Source organism: Sinohyriopsis cumingii, chromosome 13 (genome assembly GCF_028554795.1).
Source record: "Sinohyriopsis cumingii isolate HCF-2022 chromosome 13, ASM2855479v2, whole genome shotgun sequence".
Taxonomy (NCBI): Eukaryota; Metazoa; Mollusca; class Bivalvia; order Unionida; family Unionidae; genus Sinohyriopsis; species Sinohyriopsis cumingii.
Window position 1 is genome coordinate 62,056,643 of NC_142973.1, and position 23,100 is coordinate 62,079,742.

At 35.1% G+C, this 23,100-nt stretch overlaps 1 protein-coding gene across 8 annotated transcripts in view; it reads left to right on the top strand.

The window, feature by feature from the left end:
- Positions 1 to 3,384: 3,384 nt before the first annotated feature.
- The window catches only part of LOC149785691 (uncharacterized), a 52,021-nt gene continuing 32,305 nt past the window's right edge, over positions 3,385 to 23,100 (top strand). The window contains exons 1-3 of one of the 8 annotated variants that reach the window (XM_089979534.1): positions 3,385 to 3,536; positions 15,986 to 16,310; positions 22,828 to 22,987. In XM_089979534.1, the coding sequence (XP_089835660.1) occupies positions 16,167 to 16,310; positions 22,828 to 22,987 (304 nt within the window). In that variant the 5' untranslated portion in view covers positions 3,385 to 3,536; positions 15,986 to 16,166. Of the gene's footprint in view, positions 3,537 to 3,915; positions 3,993 to 15,985; positions 16,311 to 16,431; positions 16,563 to 16,593; positions 16,797 to 17,756; positions 17,916 to 17,968; positions 18,214 to 22,827; positions 22,988 to 23,100 lie in introns of those variants that run through there. The other 7 variants (XM_089979535.1, XM_089979536.1, XM_089979542.1 and 4 more) reach the window with 7 other exon arrangements.

A 23,100-nucleotide genomic window follows, 5' to 3' on the forward strand; every position in this document is an offset into this window, starting at 1 on the left:
GACGAAGAGAGTCTAATGCACTAAATTTTAGTGAAAACAGTTCAAAAAGCCCATGTCATTAAGACTATAACAGTCGTAATTTTGAAACCAGATCATTAAATTAGAATTAATCTCATGTGTCAATTACGTTATCGTACATGTATATTTTGGAATGAGCGATATTGGCATTAATAAAATGCGGTAAATCAGATTAGATGTTTGATATGATAGCATTAAGTAATGCACATAATCTTAAACCAATGCAAAAAGAGGTTTTGTTTATTCCAGGACATTTGCATAAGTATGATTTTCATTATCTCGTGGGGAAATACAAAGAAATGCATCATAATTTTTGTCAAGTCCTCTGATTTTCAGTTCTTCAAACATACTTCATACATTCTTTATCATTTATTTCAACATTGAGATCTGCTATTACATTATCACAAGGTCAGGATCTTTATTGTGTCACTAATAATTATAAGTAGAATGAAAAACAAAGATCCAGATCTGCTATTACATTATCATAAGGTCAGGGTCTTTTTTGTGTCACTAATATTTATAAGTGTGTGTGTGTGATTTGGATTTTTAACGTAGCTTTATAAAACAAATTCAGTCATATCGCTTCAATGTCTGCAGTGTGGCAGTTTATAGTGATGTCTAGCACCGGGGCATCATGTCGCAGACATGTAGCATGATGTTACATTATCCTTACACCAGGCCGACCGGTCTTAACACTAACCTCTTAACGTTGAACGCCAAGCGAGGGAGCTGTTAGTACCATTTTTATAAGTCTTTGGTATGACTCGGCCGGGGATCGAACCCACGACCTCCCGCATCCGACGTGGACGCTCTAACCATTAGGCCACCGGAGCGGTCGAGATGTTTATTAGAGACATTGATAGTTGCAATTGTTCAATAGTTAATATAAGGAATACTATATCATACCTCATATTTCAACATATGCTTTCAAAGTAACAATGTAAACACTTTAAGAAAAAATATGTCTATTAGTTAGCCAAAACATGGATAAACAATTCTAGCACATATAGATGGTAAAGTAAATCACCCAAAGTTTTCAGATGCAAATGCATTCCGGACAGAAAATAAAAAATTATATCATATACGCTAGTAAACCATTGGCAAATGACATTTTAATAACGTCTAAACATTTTCCAAACGTTGTATTTGGCCCGAATATCATACACAACATTTTGTTTAGCCAACATGTTGGCATGCGTGACACGTGTCAAACATGTAATTAAGGATCATAAATATAATTATATTTGTAATATTAACAAAAATGAAAAATGAAAACACGCAGTTAATATCATTAAATTATTAACAAGATTCCTCGGGATTTTCTGTACAGTTCTTTTGAAAGGAAACTAATGAAGTAACCGTACAATGAATAAATATCGTGGTACGTACCAATGGGAAAAAATACCGCGATATACCGATAATAACCTTGAACATATTCCATGAACAAATAATTCACACCGTCATAAATTTGCCAGGAAAACAAAAAAGTTTTACATAAGGATTAACCCCTTAAGCTCACAAGTCACGACTGTAAGAAAACCGGTCCAGGATGCTCCGTTACACCTGTACCCACTTTCCATGATCATTTCGACATTTTCCCCAAACAATTATGCAATAAAAATAGATTACTGAAACTTATTTCTCTGATAGTGGTTTTCAAGCAAAGTAATAGCATATTCAGACGGCCTTACATATAGCTAATATGAGTGCAAGTGATAAAAAACGAAAACTTTGGGCGTAAATGTAAGAAAAATGCGCCAATACGACCTAATTTTGACTGGGTTATTGGAAGACTGCAAAAACACCGACCAAGTACTGTGGATATATCATACTTAAAGCTAGCAAACTGTCCCTGAAAGAAAACTTTAACACTAGGATTACCTTTTACGAAACTAAAACAAAAAGGCTATTTGTACAAAAAAACTCTTGCCTTACTTTTCACTGAAGTGGTTCAGAACGATGTATGGAATGCACCAAATTATATACAAAATTCACACTCAAGGCAGTAGTGATGGAAGAAAGTTTTAATTGGGTAGATTTTGGGGGGAGGTGGTGGGTGTGTAACTTGTCTGTGATGTCGGCATTAGCTTGGCACTTTTTCTGTAGTTGATGGTTATTTATCTGTGCCATATATAATTCTTCTTTGCATAATTCTTTGTCAATTGCTCTTAAAATCATGTCATTTTCAGAAGTTAACATTACATTGTAAGATACACGAGGTTTTAGTTCCGAAGAACATATTGGTAAACACACAGTGTCTAATAAATATGCATCTCTCTACACTATCCAAGGTGTAGAGATGTGCATTTCTGATGTGAAATCATGGATGACATGTAACAAGCTGCAGATCAATGACGATAAAACTGAGGCCATTCTGATCACAACACAAATACTTTCTCATTCACATCCTTTACCTCAAACAATAAATACCAGCAACACCAACATTAAATTCACACAATCAGTACGAAACCTAGGTGTTACTCTGGACAGTACTCTCACATTGCACCAACATGTCATGAACATATGCAAGACTGCATATCTTGAGCTGAGACGCATCAGCTCCATTCGCAAATATCTTTCAGTTGATGCCAATAAAACACTTGTGTGTTCATTAGTACTTTCAAGACTGGACTATTGTAACTCAGTTCTGTCTGGTTCATCTCAATATCTGCTCCAGAAACGTCAAAAAGTTTAAAACACAGCTGCTCGGATCATACTTAGAGTACCACGATCAGAGCACACCTCCCCGCTGCTCTGTACCCTACACTGGCTATCCATTCGATCCAGAATCAAACACAAAATTTGTTCTCTGTGCTACGTTTCACTGTCGGACTCTAGTCCAACATACCTATCTGACCTCACCCATGTGTACACACCAGCAAGATACTTACGCTCCTCTTCTGACAATCGTATACTCATTATTCCCAAGTATGAAAACAGTCATATGGACAGCGTTCTTTTGCATACCAGGGCCCAGCAACGTGGAATGAATTGCCCACTGAACATAGACACAAAGACACAGTGATCACATTAAAGAGGGCTCTCAAAACTCACTTATTTCGACTGCAAGAACAAACTTAAAGACCTAATAATGTTTCCTACCTTAAATATTCTCAGCATGTTTTTTTTTAATGTTTTCTAATTTCATGGTGTTTGTTTTTGTAATCTTATCATTATATGTTTTCTTTTATCTTATAGGAGTTGTCTAATGTCGTAAAGCGCTTAGAGCTTCTAAAGATTATGCGCTATACAAAGTCCTCATTATTATTATTATTAACAGGATACAAATGACTTTCTTTTTATATTCTTTACCGCTTCGGTGTTTCATTCGGACTACTTTGCTTTAATCCCTTACATTTGTATAGAGCGAATAAGGTCGACAGACGTTCATACCATTAGTATAAAATCGTGCGTAATTTTTGTTCTCCAAGTCTTTTCGGCTTTTTTCCGCAATCTAATTCACTTGAATAATGGCCACTATGTTCATTATGTAACAGATGAAGATTTACTATCCACAGGTTAGTTGAAAGTGCACACTTTGAATTAGGAAGTAAAATTGCCATTCCCTTCTGTTATCACTTCGCATCGTCACCGATTGTTTTGGAACCTAATGATCTGACCTAATTTATAATACTTGTAAAATATATGTTAAGTATAGATTTCATTTTGTTCTTTAATGATAAATGTTCAGAGCTGAAGTTGTCAAACATCACTATTAATGTTTTTAGATTATATATCGGAGATGGAATGTGTAAATATTATTATATTGATAGGTGTAGTTTTTGCATGTGGTCCTGTCATGTGTCATTTGGTCGTAGTCAACATGTGGTTATTTTCATACAGTTTTGATAAGCAGGAGTTGGCGTATTACTTTACATTACCACCAAAAGATGTGACCACATGTGCGATAGGTGTGTGCAAAAGAAAATTAACGACCTATTTTGCAGTTTAAATATGAAAGCAGCCCAAAACTGGTCAGTGTTTTACTTTTATTCCGATTGATGTTACTTTTTTACCATTTTGGATAATGTTTTATATTGTCGTATTAACCATATGAAACTTTGAAAGTCATCTTTTGCCAGTACCTACCATGTGGCATTATTATATACAATTGTTTTGTAACAAAAACTAACAAGCTGTTGGGCTAACATTATCTTTGAGAAATGACATTTCTTGCACATTTGAAAAGCTTCTTATGAAGTTAATCAAGTAGTGTATTGTCAAGTTCAAGTTTTAAAAAATATTATCAAGTGAATTAAATGCCATTGAAATTATTTTATTAAGTACTTCTTGGTCATTTGACTTATTCAGTGTAAAATAATAGTTTAATTGTGATTTAAATAAGGTATTGCTCTCCACAAGAAAAATACATTTGAGTTTCAGTCAAGACAAATATAATTACTGTTACCAAATGTATGGATGGATTGCACTTGGGTAAAGGAAGAAACCTATTGATTATGAGGTCAAAAGGTCAAATATCAAGCTATCCAACAAAGAAGACAAATGATTTCTAAACAATGTCTAGAGTTCTCCACCACCTACTTTACCAAACTTTATGGTTGGCTTCTAGGTAAAGAAGAACCATATTGATTTGGGGGTCAAAGGTCAAGGTCACAGTGACTGACTGAAGGAAGAAAAATGGTTTCCATGCAATAACATTAGTGAAACTTGTTTTCATGTCTTTTTGGGGTTTTGATTTTGGGGTAAAAAGGACAAAGTCCAATGTCACTGACTGAAAGTAGAATATGGTTTCTGAAGAAAAGTTTAAGTTATCAGGTATATAATGTGTTGTTCACAGTACTCTTGTTAAACCAGTTATTCATAAATGCCACTCTCTGTGTCTGCACCATAAACATTGTTTCACCTAACCCAGTCATGCTTCATTCTGTGTTGAGAAAAAGGTGGGTTTTTTCTCTCCAGATTTTACTTCTTTCTTGCCATGAGGATATCTTTTCACAACTTCAGATGATTTCTCACAAAGAATTGTACATTTTGAGGAGGTAGTCTATAAAGTTTTGAAGGTCACAAAATGGCTTTCAAAATTTAATCTTTGGTTTGGTTTTTCAGGTGCAGTTTATGGTAACTTTTATGATAAAATGACCTCAGTTCCCAGCAAGTATGCAGAACATAAAATATTGTTAAAACAACAGTCTTTGAATGTTTTCTCAGTGAGGAGTTATTGTTCAGATGAATGGTGGAAGATTGTTAAGTATCATTTGATTGCAAGCTTGCATTTGTGGTAAGGAAGCAACCTGTGGATTTGGTGGTCATAAGGTCAAATGTCATGGTCTTTGTAACTGAAAGAAGAAATTTTATCTAAAGAGAAATATTTATCTCAATTTAAAATGAGTTCTTGCTGAGAGGAATACTAAACATGGCAGGTGTATTGTGTGTTATTCACATTTTTTTAAAGAAAATGAATTATTTCATTGTCTTGAGATTGAAAATCACCTCATCTCATTGAAACTATATAAAGCAATAAAAGACTCATTAGTTGGCTTGCACCAAAATTGCAGTTTACATAGAGATAATTTGTAGATTCAAACAGTTCATTGCTACACAATGGACCATACTGGCTTCACATATCAAAATCAACAGATCAAGGTTAAAGATTGTTTTTGGCATGCCTGACACACATATTCAGTGCCAGAATTAAATAAAAATTCCCATTTCTGCCAAGGGTAAAACTATTTAAAAAGATAAAGTTCTTTTAGTGAATCACACCGTGAATTACGTTTTCATTCAATGAATCTCATCATATTAAAACGTAAGATTTACAGTTGAAGGGGCTCACAGTAGATACACTGAACATTTTCTTTTGAATAATAGATAAAAATGGTAGTCATATGCAGTGTAGCAATGAAGCATTTTCTGATCACTGACTCGTACATTCACCGGTAATGTCTCATTAGAGCGCAGACCATTAGAGCTTATCACACTAGAGCGCAAAACATATTTTTGTCCTACTAGAGCTAATCTTATTAGGGCGCATCCCATTAGAGCGCGAAGAACTAGTATCACTAGAGCGCGAATACTGAATGAAAAACACATTTATTAACTGTAACTTTATATTTATTTTAAATGGGTAGATTCAGAATATGGCTAATACCAGTTATCAGTTCAATAGCATCAATGCTCCCATCGTTGTACATTACCGTCACTCTCTGAATGCGTTTTTCAATGTCCAAATATTTCTTGTTTGGACGTACCACTTCTTGTCCTGCTGTGATTTGCAGTCGTGTAACGGCGGAACTTGCCTGCTCATCACGAATTGCTGTAAGTAGACGCCAGATGTTCGGATGATGTTTGTACATATTATAATATATATATATATAACATCAAACGTGATGGCAATTCAGTCTTGTTGAACTTAATTTTTTTCTCCGCATCCTATTGTGAATGCGCTCTAGTGAGATTTTTTTGCACCCTAATGGGATTAGCCCTAATGAGAATTTTTTTTCTTTCAGTGCCTCACTGAGCGGCGCTCAAATGGGATGCGCTTTAGTGAGACCAAACCCATTCACCATATTCATGTAAAAAGCATGTGACTATAGTACAAGTCACACAGGTCATGTAGCATTCAACACTATTTCAGTAATAGGTGTCAATTTTTAGAATTTTATTATACATACCTTTAAGTGGCAAGTATTCACTTTCTTTGGATTCTTAAACATCCACATTCCTGAGGAAAGTCATTATTTAGATGCCCAGAGAAGTGCATACAACAAAACCAATGTAAAAGTATATAGACATTTTTGGATGAAATGAATCTAAAGGTGTGATCCAGTACAGTCTGGATTGAGTATTGTACACTGTGATGTCACAATGAAAGCTATGCCTATTGATAAACAAATTCATACTACATTATTTATGGCAATACCACTTGATGTGCTCTTTTCTTGACCCAAGTTTAGTACAGGGCTACCATTGTAAAGGACTATAGAGATTGATTATTTTTGTCTGGAAGGTTCTTGATAACACTTAAGGTGCAGAGCATTCAGTAATCAGGATTGAATAGACTTTTGTTACAGAAAATCGGTGTTAAATTATAAAAGAACAATTTATATTTAATTTAAAATGAGTAAATGCACATATATGACCTATGGGACTGTCACTATCATAAGGGCATGCCATTTTTTAATTATTGTCTGTACTAACTTCTAAGAAAAATCCAACTGCAAACTGCACAGACTCATATCTGCCAGTGCATTATGCAAAGGCAAATATGGGTCTGTGCAGTTATTTTTTTAATAGTATTTAGTGGAACAGGGGAAGAAAAGATGATGATGCAGTCTAAATCAGAATTACATGTACCTGAAAAAATGTTTAGTGGCAGTTACATTTGAATTTTTTACTTTATAAATTACTTGTTTTTAGAGGGGTGGAATCATAAAGTAAAGATATTATGTGGTTCTATAAAGAAATTACAACTGCCACTACTTTACCATATTTATTCATGCAGGGTCTATTCCCAAACTGAAAATTTGGAGGGGGAAATCACCCCCTCCAGTTGGAAAAATGGGTGAAACTTTTATTATAGAAGAGATAATGAGGAAATAAAGATGTAGTTTGAAAATAGAATTGTGATTTCTGTAAATTCACCTGATTTTTTATGAGTGATTTAAAAATAAAACAACAGAACTTAGCATGAATCCTGCAGTTGCACATGCATCCAGTTGCAGAAAGAATAGACCCTGATATGCTTTTTCATTCTGCACAGGTTGATCAGGGTTTCTGACTTTCACTGGAAATAATTAAGTACAGTGCCTACCTTATTAGAGGACCAGATCAAGAAAGATTCTGCCCTCATTTACATGCCACCTTGATGGATGTGATATATTTAATAGTGTCACTGTCCTTGGATATCACCCCTTTTATACAGCCCCCATTTGATTGCAGAAGGGGTGGTCACATAAGAGGGCATCACTGTGGAATGCTGTTGCATTATGTAACTACAATTGTTCATGGGTGGTTACACATATCACAGATGAGCAGATGTGATGCACTCTGCATAATTTTTTAACCAAGTTATAAGACTTTTTATCAGTGTAGGGGTAAAAGTGGGACATAGGGATATGGGTTGAAATTCCTTCAGTCATGAAATAATGAGTACATTTTACAGGGGAATGGCAGAGACTAGAATAAAGTGTCAATACTCACGCTAAAGTCAAGGGCAAATATGGTTTCAGGCAACCTAGTTAGTCATTATTGGATTTAGACAAAGATTTTGTCCCAGAGGTTAAATGTTTTTAATGACATTAGTTCATTAATGTAATCCTTCATGGATCTATCTTGTACTATTCAATATTACACTTGATGATGTCAGAAATGATGTAAAATACTTCGAAATCATTAAAAATCACTAATTTCCTGATTGTTTGAATAATGTCATTTATTTTCTTGAATTTTAAAAAAATATTTTGGCCCATTTTAAAAGAAACTTGTTGAATAATTTCAATCTGTTGCACACAGGCTTTTAGAAGATAGAATATTTGTTATACTTGTTTAATAAATTTTGTTTGAAAGGAGCATTCATGTTAGATCATATATTTATGTAAAGTACCAGCATGGCTGGGGAAGATATCCATATCAGGGGGTGCAACTCTAGCAAATGTAGCTGGATGGTAATTACATAGGTTGTGGCCCCTATCTATGCATCGAAGTATTTATGAAAATGTTCATAATTATCTCTTTTACATGGCAAACAGAATGTAAAATTGAAAATTAGCTCCAGGTAATTAGGTAGCATAGGGAAGATACTAGTCTGAATTTAGGCAGCACTGAAAATTAACATTGGTTCATTCAGTCTTTGCAGACATCTGACATTTTTCAGTGTATTTTTCTATATATACAAGTCATATTTACTTGCACCCAGATTATATAGTTCATTAAAGACTATTATCTGCAGAAGTCAGTCAGTATCCAATAACAAACACAACTGTATAATTAAGTAGAGATTGATCAAGGAAGTTGAAGTGTGCTGTGGTGGTTTAACACAAATCATGCAGTGGTTATACATTATATTCAACTTTACCGTTGCTTTTGATGAATGTACAGTAGAACATGTTTTGGGATACCACCACATCTGCCAACAAAACATGGTCTTTCAAGACATGGTTCTTCACAGGAGATCATTTCTGTATATAATAGATTTATTAATTCATTGACTGTGTGGTCTCTCAATACAGGAGGTCTTTCATAGCAGTGATCTTCCAAGATGGGTTTTACTTGATATTAATAAACTGCATTTGTTTTGCTGCATTATAAATGCCATTCACCATAAAAAATCTGCAGGATGTGGATATGGCTGAAAATTGACCTTTCTAACACTCTCCTGATTATTCATTGAACATTTTGTATTTCCATGTGTGTGTGTGTGTGTATGCACATACATGCATGTAGTCTGGGTCCATTTGCAATTCCATGTGCATGGATTTATAAAAACAATAAAACACCAGAATTGTTTGATATTAAATCTTACTGCTAAAATGGGTGTGTTGGTCATTTTTATTTGTACTGGTCATAGACTAGATGATGTTTATGGGATGGCCTATTGTCCTTCATTTGATGTCTGTCCATCTGTTACACAAGTTGGTTGTCACTACTTCTCCTGAACTAGTTGGACATTTGACATGAAACTTTACACAGACATTCATCTCAGGGTCCTAAATCTAACAGATACTGCTCAGATGTCCAGTATGGCCACCACATCAGCTGTCTTAAACGTCTTCTTATTGCTGCTTGTCCTGAATGGTTAGTCATATCAACATGAAGTTTTCACTAAAATACTTTTAGAATGTTGTTTGGTCCTAAATAAAAATGGTGCCAATCTGATGTCCACCTAAGCAGGCATCTTGATAGTCTTGTTATCACTACTCTTTCAAAGAAGGAAGTTGTATCGACATGGTGTTTTTACTGGAGACTTCTCATGGTGTCTTGTGGGTCCAAGATGAAACTGGTGCCATCTGGACATCCAACATCAGAGTGGCAATCATGTTATCAGTATTCCTTGTATTGCCATAATGGTTTCATTAAAATGTAATGATGTCTAGTTGGTCCCAATTGAAAGTAGTGTTGATCTGATGTCCAGTATGGCTGCTTTAGTGGCCATCTTGAAAAGCTTGTTATTGTTACTACTTTTGAATGTGTGGTCATATTAATATGAGGATTTCACTGAAGATTTTTTATGACATTTACTTGGTACTAAACAAAAATGGTATTGATCTGACCTCCAATATTGCCACCATGATAGCCATCTTAAATTTTTTATTATTGTTATTCCTTCAGAACAGAAAGTCATATCAACATGGGGTGTTCACCCAAAGACTTCTTAAGTTGGTACTAAGTAAAAATGGAACTGATTTGACATCCAGAATGACTGCCATAGCAATCATCTTGAAAATCCTGTCATTGTACTCATAAATGGAAAGCTTATTGATGTGGTTTTTTTTAATTGGAAAACTAATTATGAAATCTGGTTGGTCAAGAATGATCTAACTTCAGATATGGCTGCCACAATGAACATATTGAAAATCTTGTTATTAATTATCCAGAATATATTGTCATATCAACCTGGGGTTTATACCAAAAGTCTTCTAATTGTGTCTAGTTTGTCCTAAATGAAAATGGTACCAGTCTTACATCCAGTATGGCTTCCATGATAGCTAAGCCCCCTTCCCCTAATATGTGTGTTTCTTATTGCACTGGTTTTGAAATTGAGGCCATCTTTGCATGCCAAGGTTCCGATATGTTAACCCTGTCTACACCCTGGTGGATCGAGTAGATATTTTAGTGGTTTGTCCTAGCGACATCCATTGGATTTCATGAGTTGCCTCCCTTAGTATGTAATGCCAACTAACCAGTAGCGTGTAACAGCGGTACATTGTATATCGGCTGAAAATGGTGGAGGCAGTCAACTTCATATGGATACTTTAACATTGAAAGTATGACTGCATATCAGAGAGAAGACATTACAGGTGTATTTGCTTATTTATGAGTCCTTTCAAGTTATGTGCTCCCCTTGACTCGATCATGTAGAAATAGTGTTCAAATTTGAACAACATAATTTTGATTGGATGCAGAGGCTTGCTGTGAATATATATATAGGTATTTATTTTGCATTATCAAGTCAAATAAATTATCATTGATTTCTCAAATAATCAACTAAAATGTTAAAGTTACTTTTAAACTTTGGACCAGGAAGAAATGAATGCCATGATGAGTAGACATTGATGATCAAGTGATGTGACTAGCTTTGCTTCCACTGTTTTGCATCCTGGATAATAACAGTATATTATCTATGTCCCATCCAAGAAGCACAAACTTCCTGGTCAAAGCAGGCCATTGTGACCTAAATTTCGTGTTCTTGCTATAAAGATAGATTTATATCTGTAGCAGGGTCCATATTCTGGTAACTACTGGATGCACAGTCATGAATTATGACATTTATGTGCATTTCAAGTTAAATTACACAGTATAAATGTACTACAGGTAAAGTGGGTCACCATGAGTTATGTTTCTCACTTGAGTGGAATTCATAGTTTTCCTTATCTGTCATTTCTCAGTCACCTTTGCATATTGCATGATTGAACTTAGTAAATGCATGTAATACTACGCCAAAAAAAGCCTCACTTGAAAGATGTAACTAAATTTGCAGCATTACAGATTATGAACCTGATCCTAATTACCGTACATACTCACTTATGAGTCCAACTGCAGTCTACATAGACCAAATTCAGCCATTGCATAATGCACCGGGTGATCTAGGTCTCTGGAGTTTATTAGGAGTAATCAGTACAACAAACAACATACACCCTGATCTGCAGGTGCATTATGTGACTGTAGATCAGGATCTTTGTTTTTTTACAGTTTTACTTGAGTTATAAGTTGAGTATATACAGTAGGTCACATAAGGTTCTTGGTCCTTTATGAGGTTTATGCCACCTAATCCTAAGTGAGTGACATAAGGTTCTTGTTTATTTATGAGGTTTACACCAAGCTATCCAGATAGGTAATGTAAGGTTTTTGTTCCGAAATGAGGTTTACACCAAACTGTCCTATCCTAAGTTGGTGATGCAAGGTTCATGTCTCTTCATGAGGTATATGCCAAGATATCCATGTGGGTGATATAAGGGTCTTGTTACTTTATGAGGTTTATGCCAGGATATCCATGTGGGTGATATAAGGGTCTTGTTTCTTTATGAAGTTTATGTCAGGATATCCATGTGGGTGATATAAGGTTCATGTTACTTTACAAAGCTTATGCCAGGATATCCATGTGGGTGATATAAGGTTCATGTTACTTTATGAAGCTTATGCCAGGATATCTATGTGGGTGATATAAGGGTTTTGTTACTTTATGAAGTTTATGCCAGGATATCCATGTGGGTGATATAAGGTTCATGTTTCTTTATGAAGTTTATGCCAGGATATCCATGTGGGTGATATAAGGTTCATGTTTCTTTATGAAGTTTATGCCAGGATATCCATGTGGGTGATATAAGGGTCTTGTTAATTCATGAAGTTTATGTCAGGATATCCATGTGGGTGATAAAAGAGTCTTGTTACTTTATGAAGTTTGTACCAGGATATCCATGTGGGTGATATAAGGTTCATGTTTCTTTATGAAGTTTATGTCAGGATATCCATGTAGGTGATATAACGTTCATGTTTCTTTATGAAGTTTATACCAGGATATCCATGTGGGTGATATAAGGGTCTTGTTACTTTATGAGGTTTATGACACCCTGTCCAAAGTAGATGAAGTAAGGTCCTTTTTCACGCAATGACATCGACTGTTGAAAATAATTTTCATGTAATATTGCCATTGTTTTTAAATTTGTGATATTGGGTGCAAAATGCTCGTATATTAGGAATAATGATGGAGCTGTGTTAATTATATGCATTTGATGTGATCAGTTTTATACAAGTCTCTCAGTTTCAAACAAGCAAGTCATGGAGATACACATTGTTATGCAAAACTTGTGTAGATGATTTACCATTGATACTTTCTTATGAGTCCAACTGCAAAGTGCACAGAGCCAGATCTGCCATCACATAATGCGCCACTAGATCTGGGTCTGTGCAGTTTGTTATGAATAAAGTAAAGTTTTGCATTTGGATTTGTTTCTTGTGCATTGGGAACTGAAGAGTCAAATTGACTTGTTTGTGGATACATCTAGATTAGTACAACATCATGTAACCAAAAGTAGGTCACTGCATGGATCAAGGATGCACATTTTGCAATTGGAGAAGTTTCTCATGCATGTTTGGCTGAAGTGTTATATGAATACATGCAGTGCCAGTGGAGCAGTCTTGCTGTGTGAGGGGCCCCGAGTGGCCGAGTGGTCTAAAGCACTCTCCGTTATGGATCACTGCCATCTCACCTCTGTCTGCGTGGGTTTGAGTCTCGGATTCAGCCAATGTGGGTATGTGAGAAAGCTTGCCAGTAGCTTCTCGTGGGTCGGTGGTTCTTTCAGGGGTTTTCCCGGGTTCTTCCTCCACCATTAATACTGGCTGCCATGTATAGCCTATTGTGTGCTGAAAAATGGCGTTAAAACCCTACAACAGCTTGCTGTGTGAACACATTTCTTGTTTATAGATTTTTAGCTTTGAACTACAACCATAATTTTTCCCAGGGTAAACCTTTTTGTTTCCTGATGGTACAATTCAAGAAAGCGCATGTTAGTTTTATTTTGAAGGTGCTGATTACTCGCCACTTAAGTATCATATTTGTATTATCTTCCATGGTGGCCCAAAATAGTTGTTGACTCTTGCACATGGGATTAAGAGGTGAAGGTATGCAAATCAGTCATGTAAAAATTTGAGCAATATGGACAACAGGTAAATTTGATCAAATTAAATTTACATGATCCAAAGAAATATCTATCTATATGCTTTCACTGAGTGAAATCAGACTTGGAAAATGAAACACTGTACCACTGATGAAAACCAGAAATATACTATAGTATAGTCGCCCATATTCAGTTTGACATATTTTGGCAGTATTTTGCACATATAAATTCTGCAAAACTTAATATACATATCCCAGAAAATAAACTGATGCTTTCAGATTAGTGTAGAAGCTGTGTGCTTTCAGGACTCACGGTACTAATTCAGTTCTCAGAGTAAACCTATGCAAACACCAAGATATTAAAAATTCAATATCTTGAAATTTCTGAGTGCACATGATCAAACATATTTATCAGTATAGATGAAACCTGGATGACAGCTTCTTTGTAGAGAAAAGGATATGAGCTGCAGCATTTTCTGGACCTGCATGTGTTTGAAACATGCTTTCAGTTCTGCACCAGAGTCAGGTGCTTATTTTTATTAATGAGTGTTCCAAACTCAAGGCCGTTAAAGGACTGAAATTCCATCAATTAAACAATGTCTCTATTTTTTTTAAAGTTGCAATTAGGATAACCTCTCAAAAGATTCTTTTTCCTACAAAATAACTTTCATTATCAACTAATCCTGGCCAGCCAAACCTATATATACTCTATTTTATGTTCACCCATTTCCAGGCTGGTTCCTATTTTTCCATACAATTAGTACCTTGTGTCCTTTGGTTCAATGTTCCTTCAACAGATGAAGTAATGGCAATTTTCCTTCAGTAGTGAAAATTATCAAGCATCAGTTTAATTTGCATGTCCGACTCCATATATCTTTCTTAGATGCACTTCTGTTTAAGATTCTTAGCTATAGATAATGTGTTCACTAATGTGTTGGATAGAATTACCTTCTCTACTAGCTTAAAAGATTAGTCCAAATGCAAACTGGGGAGAACCAGATCAGCTCGGGGCATAATGTGCCAGCAGATCTGGGTCTATGCAGTTTGTTAGGAATAAACAGTAGAACAACCAGCATACACCCTGATCTGCAGGCACATTATGCTAGGGCAGATCAGGATCTTTGTTGTTTGCAGTTTGACTCGACTTATAAGCGAGTATAGACAGTGGTACTTTTTTGGGGTTTTAATGGCACTCTTACAGCATTTTGTTGTTATATGATGCCAAGGAAATGGGTGCTAAGTGACTTTCCCAAGGGTACACAGAGGCAGCCAACCTAGGCTGGCCAGGGTGAGTAGTGAAACCACAACATTGATATTATGAGTTTGACGATTACTGAGTTAACTAGATTCTTTGAGGGGAAAAATCTGAGCATGAGTAATTTTTTCAAACTGTTTGGGGTTGAGCATTTTTTCCAAAAAATCCTAAGCACCCTTCCTCAAATTAAATGGTTGGGCCTTTCCATTTGAAAAAATAAGGGATTCCTTCTATATTCAGAAAAAAATCAGTGAAGTGTTGGTTGTTGATCTTTCCTTTTAATTGTCTCTGTGACCCATAATTATGTATAGGTCTGTTGATACAGATACATATTACAGGCATATTATCTTTGTGTCTACAATGGTCTCACTTTTTCTTTTTTTTAATTTAAATAAGATAAATAGGAAATTTTGTTTTTAAAACATTACTTTATCAGGGATTTGGAAGTAAAAAAAGGCTGAGAACCATCAAGTAAATAAATGGGGAACAAAGTTTATCTACATTTAAACAGAAACCAGGAAACATTTGGAAAACATGACAAGAACATGAGATGGGAAATTTTCTCATAATTCACATTCTAATGACGTTTTCAGTGCCACATGAACATAGAGCTACGGTTCAACTAATTTTTACCCTGTATGTAATATTCTTTATTTTTGAAGACAGACACAATATTATCAGTGAAAGTAAACTGATGATGAAAACAGTCTGATTGGAAGAATAAAAAGAATTTTAATCACTAAAACAACATGTAGAACATGTAATTAAGTTGGAATAATGCATTTCACTACTAATTTATTTTCAAGAAAGATGTATATGGTTGCAGATAATATTGGATGCCATTTGTACTCCACTCATTGAAATCCACTGTGATCTTTTTCTAGATCTGTGAAAATGCTTTTTCTCATTTGTTATTTCAGTTGACCTTTGCCTTGACCTTGAAAGAGATATCAATCATTTCTCCAAAGGTAGAAGCTACAATGTGACAGCTTTTTCTGAATGACTGCCCAGCTGTAGTGTGACATAGATTTGTGGGCGAGTGACAACAACATCTACTCATTTGACGTCAGGTCAATTTATGTTTTGTCCTGTTTACGCAGCATGGAAGAGAAAATCCCATTCAAATACGTCTCTATGCAGACGTTATTTAGTCTAGCCAATAAACTGGATCCAGACAGCTCCGTAATGGGCAACAATTGGCGCATGTTAGCAGAGAAGCTAGGATATACTACTGAGGATATTCTGGTAAACCAATAAAATATTTGTTTCCTTGTTTTAAATCCCAACCCCCTCCTCATAAAAGTTACCTTTCTTTTTCATTGGTTGTTGATGTTTTTGGATATATTTACACAGTTCACATGCTAATTCAGGTGTTAAAATGTAACCTGTGACATCTCCATATATACCAGCATTTGTCAGACATCACCTCACATCACCAAGGGTTAAACAAGACTAATCATGCATCTAAATCAAGGACTGCTTATCCAAAAAGACAGGGTAATAATTAATATAAAGTATTCTTACACATACTATTCATAACAGGACTCTTTGCACTAAAACATTGAAAAGGGCAGAATTAATCCACTGCTTACCTTTAATGTTTTTACAGCTTCTTTAGTTGTACATTTTTGCTTGAGCCCATGTTACTGGAAAGCAAGACATAGCAATCAGTTTCTGATGGACACCAGAGCAATATGACAGCATTGGCATCAACAGTTTGTTGTGGTTTTGGTAAAAGATTTTCATGTTTATATGGCTGGTGGTCACTACAAGGTTACTTAAGGTGTATGGCTTTCACCAAGAAAAGTCTGGGTTAATGGGGAAGATAATGATAATTCATTGTCAAGCAGAGTTTAAGAAGGGTGAATTTTAAAGAAATGATACAAAAGCAACATCTTTGTTTTTTTTCTTCAACTTGTTATAGCACCTTTGCTTAAAAATCATTGAAATGGATTTTTAATTATTTTTAAAAAAATTCTGTTATGCATTAAGTAGGTGGGGTCCCTGGAGGCCAAGCAGTATAAGGTGCTTGCCCTTACTGATTTCTCATGTCTCACCTCTGTCTGCATGGGATCAAGTCATGTGTCTGCTAACATGGTTATGTGACAAAGCTTGCCAGTAACTTCCCATGGATTGGTGGTTCTTTCTGGGGTCTTCTTGGTTCTTCTAGTTACACTGGCCACCATGTGTAGCCTATCATGGGTGAAAAATGACATTAAACCCACAAAGCACAAAAACACAGTAGGTGGGTGAGTGGGTGGCTATGGAGGTAGATAAGGTCACAGTATATCAGCACAAAACTGGCTATATGGTAATATTTAAAAGTTAACACTTTTAATTGTAAAGTGATTGAAAGTTTAATTGTGAACGTGATATACTGCAGAAAATTATTTTGTTAGAAAAGGAGCCAAGATTACTTTTGTAAGAATTTATTTTCTGCACAATATTGTTTACAGTGGCCACAGGATATTAGTAAAAGTAGAGTTGAATTATGTAATCATTAATAACACTCTGTTTTTCTTTATTCTAAGATGATGAATTAATGAAGCTTCCAATTTGCTGTTTAGTTGTTAAATTATGTGATATACTTTCATGCTGATGTTAAACTAGAACCTGTTGTTGTGTTGTAATTAATTCTGGCAACTCTTTTCCCCAGTATTGTAGCCATGGGCTGTTGTATCTACAAAGCCAAAAGTGTCATTGGATGACATAATGACAGGTGTAGCTTGACTGACTGGTTTGTAGTTGCATGTGTAGGTGCTAGAGTGACATCTTAATCTTAACACTCTGAATGTTGTCCAGCTGTTCACTTTTTGATAAATTCTGATGGACTAGATTTTTCAGACTCAGGTAAGTGATTCCTTACCAGAAAGATTTCACTGTATGTATTGATGTCATTTATGGTGGATATAAATAGATGTTGTCATATAAGGAAATAAAGTTACATTGTCCCAAGAACATATGATGGTCTGTATAATGAGTCATTGTAGGGAACAGTAGGTGACAGTACTGTGTTAATATTTGTTACAGACAGATGCAAAATGAAATTTTCAGGTAAAAGTCACTGGAATGAGAATACAAACCTTTTGTCAAACTGGACATTGTTAGCATATTTAGAAGGCTGCAAAGGGAGTCCATGTATATGCAAGTATTGAACATTTTATCATTATGTTTTATATTTTAGTACTGTATGATTTTTAAAAATATTTTTCATTGGAATGGGGAAGGATTTATAGGTAGCAGATTACTGCACTTAGTAGAAGTTCTGTGTCACTTTATGCAGCATCAATTAAATGAATTCCACACGAGTCCAAATTTTTAAATTTTTTTATGAATATGAAATATTCAAATTTTTCTTCATGTACATAACACAGACCTTAAAAATGCAAATCTTCTCAAAACAAGGCATGTGCTCAAGGTTTCTGATGAGTTAGCAAGTTATCAGTCGAATTAGTAATTAGCAGGTGCATATAGCTTGTCATAAAACTAGGGGTAAGGAGAGTAAGTGCTGCTGTATTGATTTTTTTTTCCTATTGTGTATATAGCTGAAGTGTTTCAGATGGTTAAGAGTTTGAATTCTACACAGGCCAGTCTGGGTTAGATCCCATGGTGTGTCATTGAGGTAGATCTTACTCCTATTACCTCTACACTAAGTAGACTTTGATGTGCAGATATGTCATTAAACACTAACTATTATTTATCTTTGAGGGATGTACTCATAACAGTAAATGTTTTAGAATTTCATAAACTCAGTTTTGACATTTTCCAAAATCTTTATGTGCAACAATGTGACGGATTTAACAAAACTCCATGGAATATAGTAAACATGTGCCTTTGATTCATCTGAACATGAACTAGGCTGTTGTGAAAACTTCCTTTTATGTATAATTTTGCAAATTTCAGTTTCCCACAAGTTTCATATATGAAATTATGAATTATTTTATATAACAAAACTTCCTGCACCAGGGCTTAATCACCCCCCCCACAGCACAACATAAGATTTTTTTTTAATGACCAGCCCTACCATGAGGTGAACCAGCCTTTACCAAAACCAGTCTGATTTTCTGGACTCGTGTACATGAATGTGTGGATCATTTCAAATTGTCAGTCATATTCTACCCTGTGCTTTGAAGCTTTGTAAACAGCATACAGCCACATATTGACACATTTAATTGGGCAGACAATGGTATTTTAGTCTGGTTCATGATCTAGACTGGTATATAGGTATATGTTTCAAGGATGAATGCAGTCTTGCCATTGGTTGATACATTAGCAAATCTGGTGTTGTCCCAGTGCATATATAGCAAAAGTAAACTGGTAATTAATCACTCACGATGACATGTTTTTACAGGTTCACTTGTCATAGCTGTCATTTTGTGGTTTATCAAACTTGTAATGATCAAAATTACTTGAACATGTTGCACTTTTTCCTTATTTGGTGCTTATAGACTGTAATGCAGTCAGTTCATTGTACTGTAAAAATTGAAAGTAGATGATATAAAGATGTAGAGAAATATTTACAGTTAGACTGGAAAACAAAAACAAAATTCCAATATGCAGCATTCATAACAGCAGAATAGAAAGCCAGCTTCAAAAATGTAAATGAAGGTATCTTTGTGTTCTAGATATTGAACCATTTTCATATTAATATTGTAATAAGATAAGACAAGGCAGCAACACTTATTTTGTGAAGTATTCCTACATTTAATCTGTGGTTAAATTTGCAGTGCAAGGAAATCAATATAGAAATCAACAGAAATTGAGCAAAAAATCAAGGTACAGTACAACCTGTCTTGAAAGACCATGACTACGAGAGATCACATGTCTTCAGATACTTTATTCTCAGTCCACATATTTGTTGATGATATAATGTTTTATGACCTGTTGTTGTGGGCTTAATGCCATATTTCAGCTCTTGATCAGCAATAGCAACAGGTAAGTATTATAATATTAAAATTAGTTTTACTCCACCACCAGCTACATTTTTTGGAAGAAGTAATGTGTTTTTTTAAAGACAGGTTCTACTGTACTGTCATTTGTGAATGGCTTACACATGGTAAGGAAAAAGCGTATCAGTTTTTGGAGTCAAAAAGTAATTGTGAAAGAAGAAAAAAATAGTTGCCACACAATATCTTGAGTTTTTGCACCATCTAGAGTTACTACATTTTGTGGTTGGCTTGCAATTGGGTTAAGGAAGAAGCCTATCAGGGCCAAAAGGTGAAAGATCAAGGTCATTGCGACTGAAAGAAGAAGCATGATTTCTACACAGTAACTCTGAGTTTACCACTATCTACAGTTAACAAACATTCTGGATGGTTTGGGTAATTTAAAAGCTTAAATTATTTTCTATCTATGTTATCAGATTCAAGGTCAGTGGCCTTGACCAAACAAATTTTGGCTTAAACTTCAGTTAACTTTGAATATGTTCACTCAGACATATAAGAAAATATTTTTGTTACTAATTTGTTCTGTTGTGGCTGATTCAGTTTTCCTCAAAGTACCTGGAAAGGGCCATCATGGTGTAGCCCTATGATAATTAATTTCATCTTATAACTTGCTTATCTGACTAGTTACAACTTTGAAAATTTGTATTATTGCTTAGAATGTACTGGAGATTAATATAGTGGTAGCTGGAATTTTCCTAACCGCTCCGGTGGCCTAGTGGTTAGAGCGTCCGCCTCGGAAGCGGGAGGTCGTGGGTTCGATCCCTGGCCGAGTCATACCAACGACTTACAAAAATGGTACTAACAGCTGCCTCGCTAGGTGCTCAGCATTAAGAGGTTTGTGTTAGGACTGGTTGGCCTGGTGTCAGGATAATGTGACTGGGTGGGACATCATGCTACATGTCTGCGGCATGATGCCCCAGTGCTAGACATCACTATAAACTGTCACACTGCAGACATCGTAGCAATATGACTGAAAAATTGTTAAAGCTACATTAAAATCCAAATCACACACACACACACACACACACACACACAAAATACTCCTGAGCACATAAACATTGTCAAACTAGGTGACTAAGTCCATAACTACCATATGTACTTGCTTATAAGTTGTCTCAAATTGCAAATAACAAAGATCCTGATCTGCCATGGCATAACACGCCTGCAGATCTTAGTCTTTCTTTTCTGCTGCTTACTCTAAACAACTGCACAGACCCAGGTCTTCTGGTGCATTATGCAATGGCAGATTTAGGTCTGTGCAGTTTGCAGTTGGACTTGACTTATAAGTGAATATAAATGGTATTTCCACTCTTTTCAAAGAAAATGTTATGTGATCCCGTCTGCCTGTTCTCCAGCATTTATATTTATAGACATAAGCTACGTAATTTTTTGAAATACTGACAGCCTGTTTGAAAAAGCCATCACTTGGAAGTGAAAAAATAGTCTCAGAAGATAGATGATGTCTCTCAAGACAGATAATGTTTGAAAATGGATGACTGTTTAACAGAGATCTAATTTTACTGTAGTTTGATATAAGAAATCTGACTAAGTGGCTGCTCTAAAGGCTTGTCAATTCTAAATGAAGGTAACCTTAATGTAAGTCTGGGTACAACAAAAAAGTTTGTATCACAATATGCCACCATATTTCTAAACGTACCATGATACATAACCATGGTATACTGCAATTATATTAGGAACAAGGAATTTAATTTTTTGGATCAGGGACCTGACACTTTTTAAAGAAACATTTTTCCATCTTTCAGAAGCTGGACAAAATATCTTACTCTAATTTATAGTAAAATAATACCATATAATATCCATTATATTATTTGAAATACAATTAATTTAAATGAAAGAAAATATATCAACTCTGAGAAAATCCAATGCCCCCTCCCCACCAATTAAATGCAGTGTGTCGAAGTTAATCATTGCATAAGTTGTCAATTAAAAACTGTAACTAAAATTGGAATATTAAGCTTACACGAACAACCTGTAATAGAATATTCTGATAACACTGGAGAGTTTTTTGAAAAAAATAGAAAGTGTTGACACTGGAGCCTACATTTTACTAGTTATATTGTGGATATAATTGGCAGGGAAACAATGAGTGGGATGCCAGCACCCATGTAAGATATCTATCACAGAGGGTCAATAAACATAAAAAATAAGCATAAAACACACCAGCTCAACAAATGAGAAAATATTTAGTGACCTTCCGGAAATTATGTAAAAATCAAACAGAAAACAATTGCTCTCCTGAAAATCATAGGATGATTTGCATTCTTGTACAAAGGAATACGTGTACTTTACACATTAATATATGCTAGTAAATAACTAAAATAATTACGTTTTCCCCCCAAAGTTTCCCAGATTTTGGATTTGGCCCAAATATCTTTCACAGCATCCCATTTGGCCACCATTTTGGGATACGTGACACTAGTCAAACATATGATTTAAGGATTACGAATATAATTACATTTGTAATAGTTAAAATTAATTTTTGATAATACAACTATTTGGTAAACAGCATATTACATTTGTTATTTTGCCATTTAAAATCAAAACTTTATGTTAATATCAATAAATTTAATATAAAAAAAATTGCTCCGAAATTTCCATATATTCCTTACTAATGGAAACTACTGTTGTACTGGTACAGTGAAAAATTACCATGGCACATACCACAGAAAAGAATACAGTGATAAACCAGTAAATGCTGTGCACATCTACTTTAAGGCCAGTTTGACTGTCTTCATTAATTGATTGGTTCCATAGTTAACTGATCGATTAATTGTTTTGTTTGGCTTTTTGTGTAGGCTGCAGAATTCCGCCAGGCAAAGCATGGAAGGAATACACTCAAGCTGCTGTATGAAGACTACATGCAGAAGCTGGATAGCACAGTGAATGAAGTGATAGAAGCACTAAAGGACATCGACAGGCCTGATGCTGTCAAGGTCCTGCAAGAAGCTATGCCAGGTATTTTGAAGTTCTCTACAGCATTGGTTCTAATATATCTCTACTTGTGTAAGCTCATTTTTAATTATGGAGGGGGCATATAGTGTAACCTTTGTTCATATGACCTATGTGGA